We start from the raw sequence: 7,597 nt of genomic DNA on the forward strand, positions 1-7,597 counted from the left end.
TGTTTTCTATAATCATTCTCCTGACAAGGAGTAAAACACTTGTTCCAAATTGGAAAGAAAAGGGGGAACCACCAAGGTAACAGAAGGAACATGTGCTACACTTCCTTTCTTTGTTTTCAAAATCCCAAGCAATGTTTTTGTAGCCTAGCTTCTGAATATCCTTTATTTTCCATCTTGACAAATATCAGGGATCCCAGGACTGTTCTTAAGGGGGGGGAGGGGGAGGCTCAACATTGACAGGTGGGTTGCTATTAATTTTGTCTACTTACATGTACTCTTTTGCTGGGGGGGGGAGTAACTTTTCCCATCCATTATCAGTGATACATCCTATGAAGACTCTTACAAATATAAGGTCTACTCAAGAGTGCTCTCCATAGGTGCACATAGGCTAGATTACAGGCAGCCTTTATTACTCCTGAAATGAGTCGACAACAATAGCTCTCTTAATATCCCTTAGTGCATGGTCATTTTGTAAACTTCTGCTTGGTAATTCCTGAAGTGACTCAGCTATGTATGAGGCTTGGTAATCCAATTTTGCCAGATTCTTTCAGGCCCATCTGTAACCTAAAACCAGGTGGGGCTCAAACTGTGTTCTGGGATCTATGACTATAAAAAAATTGTTCACTTCCACAGACACACTGATCTTTCTTTTAATTTTTTAAAAAAGTGCAAATTCTACAAACTGCTTCATGGATATCATTGTGTCCAGTCTCACAACCAAACTTCCTCATTTTGCCTCCAGATGAGTTTCCACCTTGGAAGCCACATGTGGTCTCCTTGTGTTTCTGCCCGAATGCCTATTACAATCTGTTTTGCAAAAGTGGTAAACTATAATGATGCTGCTATGCTTATTTCCTTGAAAGAACACCCCAGCATGCACACGTGCACACACACACACACACACACACACACACACACACACACACACAAGACTCTGCTTGTGTGAACTGAGACACTAGAGAAATATGACCATGGATAAAGAGGAGGTGTCTCAATGCAGTGCCACTGTCGCATTATACTGCTAGAGAAAAATGGATTTTGGCGCCTGGAGAGAAATACAGAAACAGGGTACTAACTGATGACTGCATTGCATGCAATGACAGGCATAGAAATGTATCTGGGAAAGGATGCAAGGGGAATGGACACACCCATATCTAATGTCACAATCCACTTCCCAAGCAAAATGCTCACAGACAAACTGTAATGTCTCACTTTTGTATTGAAATTGTTTAAAACTTAAGGAAACCATTCAGATGGAAATGTGGCAGGAAGCATCAAGAAGTAACATTAAATGGTGCCATAGAATTGGCACAATTTACCATGGTTGGGCAATAGGCACAATTTGCCAGTGTGGATGGGCAATTGTTATTGTTACTGCTGTGAGCAGCAACTTTGTTTCTGTTACTGAGGAGCACAGCATAGTTATAAAAGATAAATTAGGAATATATAAACAATGTAGTTCTCATCAGACCTACACTACACTAACATTTCTTTCATACTAACATGGTACCACTTTGGGGTAATCAGTTTACAGCCCAAGAGACACTAATGTAATAAGCTGGCAGACACAGAAATGTATAGCACTGACATAGGGTAGGCAGTCATCTGTAATTCACACTCAGTCTAACATACATGCTGTAGCAAGATATGTCAAAAAGTTTGCATTTTTCCTTTCCTTTCAGCCTGCCTACAGTAATAATTCTAAGAACCACAACATGCTGTAAAAACAGGATGTCAACTTGTGTCAAAAAAGATCGAAGGAGGTTTTGAGGTTTTGATTTTTATCACAGCAGACTCTGCCTTCACACTCTTTCTCTGCATCTTTGCTATGTTGCTTTCACCAGAAGAGAAAGAGAGAGATGGCGGCAAGTGAGATACCACTATATTCAAAAGTCTTGAACAAGCATAAAAACAGAAATACCCAGTCGTTACTGGAGCCTCTCTTGAATGATGGATTCTCTGTACATACAGCGTAAGTATATCTTCTAATAAAATTATTCTCTTATCTATAAAAGTGTATAACCAAAGAAACCATGTGAGGCAATCAACTGTTCTTTTGTTACATCTCTTGTGATGTCTTGACAAGTTCTATATTTGGAAAGATCCATGGGTATGGCAGCTTTTTTCAGTCAAACATACTGGGAGTTAATTGTTTGGGGTCACTTTATAGCCCATTCATGGCATAGCTGATCAAAATTAAACCTGAACTAAAACACTGCAAGAATATCTTGGTTCAGATTTGCCACTGTTAAAATCTTGGCAAGGACAAGAACCATAAGCCCTCTGCCTGCCCCATTTTGGCAGGAACAGTCCCAAATAATATCTATCAACCCATTTTTCAGTTGCAAACAGAGTTCAAAGTGCAAATGCAGTCTGCAGTCAAACAATTCAACAGGAGAGAGGGGAGAGGAAGGGATAGAATCATGCTTTTCCAAAGAGTGTCAGGCAAAAGCAAACTACTGCAGCCACTCTTAGCTTCTGTGTTTTTCCTCATTAACAACTTTTGCCATCTTGACTACATTCTGCTTTTGTTTGGTCACACATGCCCAGGATTTCATGAAACCCTAGTAATAGTTGGCAAATATGGCGCGTTACAGACTGCCCGAAAAGGGCGGCCTGCCAGCGGCCTAATTCCCTCTGGAGGGAAGCCGCAGCCGCCAAACCAAACAGCTTCCCTCCAGAGGAAAAAGAACCAGAAAAAACTCAGTTCTTTTAGCGCTGCAGGGCAGATGTCATGAGTGCACCAATGTGGCACTGTGTGGATGCCACGCGGAGCTTATGTTACAATGGCAGTGCTCATGTACATGGTACACCGCCATTGTTATACCGCCACACCATGCTAGGGTTAGGGACTATGAGGTTGCTGTGCAGTCCCTAACCCTAAAATCAGCACCAGAACGGTGCAAAAGGGTGGTATGTACCGCGCCTCTATTATGGAATAGATTCTGTGGGGCATCTAAAACTTACTGTGATTTGTCATAACCTCTTTGGGTATTTAAAGAGTACTGATATAATTAGTACAAGATTAGAATAGTGCATGGTTGAAAAAGATAGGCCCTCCCATAGTCTCACAGATGATTTGACTATGGCTTGTTTTTTTACAGTTGTAGGGGACAAAATGAAATATAATAGGATTATGATAGAACATTAGGAGTAACTTCTTAATGGTAAATTCAAGCTTGAAACTCATTAACTAGGAACCTGAGGACCTTCCACGCTGGAGATCTTTAGGGAAATAATGAATAGTCTGTTGGGAATGCTCTATCTCTTGATTTGTTGCATTGATTAGATGGCCTACAATAACACATTCTAATCTATGACTCTAAGAATGGTTCATTCCACTTTTTCTTCTTTGTGTCCAACTGGTAAAAGTGAAGCCTACAGGTGGTTTCCCACCAAGTGACAGCAGTTATGGGTTTTCTTAGGTTTTAAATCAAGTGGCACCAGAAAAAAATAAAACTGTAGAGCAGGAGAAAGCACAGCTCATCTTCACCAACAATGTGCATGTGATCTCCATAAGGGTATGAGAATCCCCATTCTTGGAATTTTCTGGGGAGACCTTTCTGTCCCTCTACGTTCACTGGTAAGAAATCAAGAGAGGATCCTCTGGGAGGTTGTTCCCAGGCTTTGGAACTACCTCCTAGAGAGAGTCGACTGACCCACTTTGCTATGCTTTATTGTTTCAGCAGGCCTTTGGGATCTGACGACTCACAGGGGAAGGGCGTTTATGCTGTTTTGATTTATTGTTCTTTTTAATAGTTATGCTTTTAAATACTTTTAATTTTATTGAGTTCAACTATATTTTTAGCTTTTGTAACACACACACACACACACACACACACATAGTGAGTGACAGAGAGAGAGAGAGAGAGAGAGAGATGTATCCATTTGCTAAGTGGCTTTGAATCCCAGACTGGGGGAAAGGGGGATATAAATAAATATAATAATAATTAAAATACCCATATATTAATGCCCTGATAGAAAATAAAAGTTGCCAGAAAAGGGGGATGGCCTCTTGGAAATGGTGAGAGGCATATAATGAACTATTGAGTTCTTCTGACAATACACCATGCAATATGGCTCAAATCAGAGCTTGTGAAAATTCTCTTTTGGACATTAGCTACCAGAATCCCATAGCTGGTATCGCCACTGGGAGTAGTGGTCTAAAAGGGAATTTGCCCAGGCTGTAACCCTAAATGAGATCTGTGTTAAAATGATAATCAGACAGCTTGAACTAAATTTATTTTAATTTAATTTATTTACTTCATTTATATGCTCATTTTCCCCATTGGAGACAAGCAGAAGAGAGTGAGACTCAGCCCTTCACATCTTTTCTGTCCTAGTAGGTGGGCTCTAGAAGCACTTAGATTTTAATGATCCCTTTATTCCAGACCGCCCACTGCCATACCAGCTAAGGAATGTTTCATAGAGAGTTTCTTTCATCAGATGATAGGCCTAGTATTTAGATAGTGAAAAAACTCACAAGGAATACAACATAGGCAAGAATGTTTTTAGGATCAGAGGCTAATTTTAGTTAGCAAAGTAAGTCATTATGTTCAGAAAGTATCTTCACAGTCTGGCATCAGAAATAAAGTCATACTGATTAAATGTGATGGTGTGACTTCCTTTTTTCTAAGTGGCTTTATTGTACTTTCCTCAGACTAAAAGCTTTGGCAGCTACTGGACAAAGATCAGTAGAAGATGCAACCAAATGGTGAGTGTAAGCAAGAGGTATTTCCAAACAACATGCCTTAGAAATCATTGCTCCAGTTGGTGCATTTCCAAACTTGACACCACAGCAGTTAATGCTGCAAGATCACAGCAACCTATGGAGTATGTTTTCAAGCAATGAAGATTCTTCAGTATGGTTACATGTTAGAGTGGATGGTTTAATGATAAGCCAGTTAATGCTGTACATGTGAGAGATAGCCTGTTGTTTCTATGGCTGCTCAAAGGTATGGCTGCTCGTTCCTTTGATTTCTGAAGAGGGAAAAAAATAGATGTAAACATAAGGAAGTATGGTGGTAGATATGAGCCAAGGAGCCATATCTGGTCATTGGTCATTAATTTTTAATTAAAGAATAAACCAATTGAACACAAATCATGAAGAAGAGCCATTGTGGTTTGAGTGTTGGACTAGGACATTTGGAGACTCAGGTTCAAATCCCTGCTCAGCAATGAAAACCCATTGGTTGAACATGGGCAAGTCACACACTCTCATCCTGAGTAGAAGGCAATGGCAAATCTGTAAATAAATCTAGTGAAGAAAATCTTATGATTGGGTCACAAGTCAAAGTTAAATTGAAGGCACACAGCAGCAACAAATATATACTTGGAAGAGGACACAGAGCTTGTTCAAGGGTTTAGCACAAGTTCTGCATTTGCATTATCAAGGGTGCTCACCTTGCCACCTTTCTAATGTCCTTACGGTACATGTGACCAAAACTTGTTTTCCAGGAATGCTTTTGGAGCATAAATGGTTGCTCCATTTTCAAAGTGTAGTAATTGCTGTGGCTAACTTATTTCTGGTGGCTGTTTCATTGTAAATCTTAACTCCCTTCCCTCTGTTGTTTTTATATCATTATCATGGGACAGGGATTAAGTGGCAAAGCCTCCACCACTTCCTAAGCCCTGTCAATCAGGTCGGAGGTATATGAAGCCATGAATTTGCTCCCTAGCAAAATCCCCATTGAAAGTAATGGGGGGAATTAACTATGGCATCTCCAGGCTGGTTAGTTTAGAGTCCTGATCCAAGTCCCCACTTTAGGTCAAGCCAGCTTTATCTTACTTGAGAACAGTCTGTTTCAGGGCCAACTAGCCAGTGTATTTATTTTGTTTTATTAAAATATTTATATCCTGCCCCACAAGATTTCAGGATACCACAAAATCTCAAATGAAATTTGTACTGATTGTAGTCTGTTTATACTCACAGAGCTTTCTTTAAGCACAAAGTAGGTTGCTTGCATAGAGTCCTACTACCCTATTGGGGACAGAAGAATGCTTGCCCTATTTTGTATCGTAATATGTCCTCTCTTAATTGTAGGTTGCATTCTCACTGCAATGATCCTTCTTTGGATGATCCTATCCCACAAGAATATGCCCTCTATTTGTGCCCAACGGGACCACTCAATGACATACTGATGGAGTTTTGGAAAGAAAGCAAACATCAGTGTGGAAAAAACAGAGCCCACGAAATTTTCCCGCACATCACCCTTTGTGAATTCTTTACGGTGAGCCAAACATTTACTGTGCAACGATGGTGGCTGAAGTAATGTCATGAAGAAATATGCATCTTGCTTGCTCGCTCTCTGTCTCATCCGCATTCTGCACTGCAAAAATAATCCAATTTGACACCACTTTAACTGCCATGGCTCAATGCTATGGAATTCTGGGAAGTGTAGTTTTATGAGACATTTAGCCTTCTCTGTCAGAGACCTCTGATGCCACAACAAACTACACTTCCCAGAACTCCATAGCATTCAGCCATGGCAGTTAAAGTGGTGTCAAACCAGATTATTTCTGCCAAACAGAAGCAGCCATCCCCCCGCCTCTCTGTGTAATTGGCTCACCTTGATATACAACATTTTGCAGTGTTCAGTATGGGGCTATTGCATTTTCATTTCAGAAGCTGTTTTTAGAGTTTTCTACTTTTAATCTCTCTAGGGTGTTTACCCAATTTTCATCATGTTCCACTTCAAGACTTAAGTGTATATAACTTCAGAGTTTGGGAAAGTTACTGCTGAACTTACCCAACCCAGACAAGTATGGCTAGTAGTCATGCTGGCTAGGATGTTTTGATAGTACAGTAGTAGGCCAAAAGGTTACTTTTTCAAACTCTGTATAAATATTTTTTGTGGATTTTTCAGGCTATATGGCCATGTTCTGCAAGAGTTTATTCCAGATGTTTCACCAGCATCTGTGACTTCAAAGATGCCAGTCACAGATGCTGGCAAAACATCAGGAATAAACTCTTCCAGAACATGACCGCATAGCCTGAAAAACCCACAAAAAACTCTGTATAAATAGTACAATTTATAAAATAACCTAAAACAGCAGAGTTCTTGGAAAACCTGAAAAGTTATGTTTTCTTTCAGTGTGAAGATCAAAAGGTTTGTGGCTTATATGAAGCCTTAAAAAGAGCAGGTGACCGATTTTCCAGCTGCTTCCCCACCATCATCTCTCTCTCACTTCATTCCTCCAGCAGCTACATTGGCTTCTTCCTTAGCGATGGTCCTTCAAATATCATCAAATCATTTGCTGCAGCTTTTGCCACAGAGGCAATGACCTTAGCAGGTAACGTTGACAAACCGCAGCACATTATCACTTTGAGTTTTTTCCCTGATTTTATGCTCAGCAAAGTCTCTCTTTTTAACTATAGTAGCTGGCTTTGGGGTTTTCTGAATTGCAATTGAAGACTGCAACATTTCCAGGTTCTAGAAATATGGAAGAGATGAAGGAACTACCCAGTAGAATGAATTTCAGTGTCTGTCATTCTAGTGCTACTGAGCAGGCGGGCTGTGTAAATGAGTTGGTGTTGACTAGGAGTGTAGTCAACCTATGCATATTTGGCTGTAACCTATAAAGCTGTAGCCTTTCC

The 7,597-nt window shown here is 40.2% G+C and overlaps 1 protein-coding gene across 1 annotated transcript in view; it reads left to right on the plus strand.

Moving 5' to 3' along the window:
- Nucleotides 1-1,849: 1,849 nt before the first annotated feature.
- Nucleotides 1,850-7,597, plus strand: part of UBASH3A (ubiquitin associated and SH3 domain containing A) — a 39,390-nt gene continuing 33,642 nt past the window's right edge. Inside the window, exons 1-4 of the mRNA XM_042458841.1 lie at nt 1,850-1,972; nt 4,661-4,714; nt 6,044-6,230; nt 7,095-7,293. Coding sequence (XP_042314775.1) covers nt 1,860-1,972; nt 4,661-4,714; nt 6,044-6,230; nt 7,095-7,293 — 553 coding nt within the window. The 5' untranslated portion in view covers nt 1,850-1,859. The remainder of the gene's footprint in view (nt 1,973-4,660; nt 4,715-6,043; nt 6,231-7,094; nt 7,294-7,597) is intronic.

This window comes from Sceloporus undulatus, chromosome 3, assembly GCF_019175285.1.
Source record: "Sceloporus undulatus isolate JIND9_A2432 ecotype Alabama chromosome 3, SceUnd_v1.1, whole genome shotgun sequence".
NCBI lineage: Eukaryota > Metazoa > Chordata > Lepidosauria > Squamata > Phrynosomatidae > Sceloporus > Sceloporus undulatus.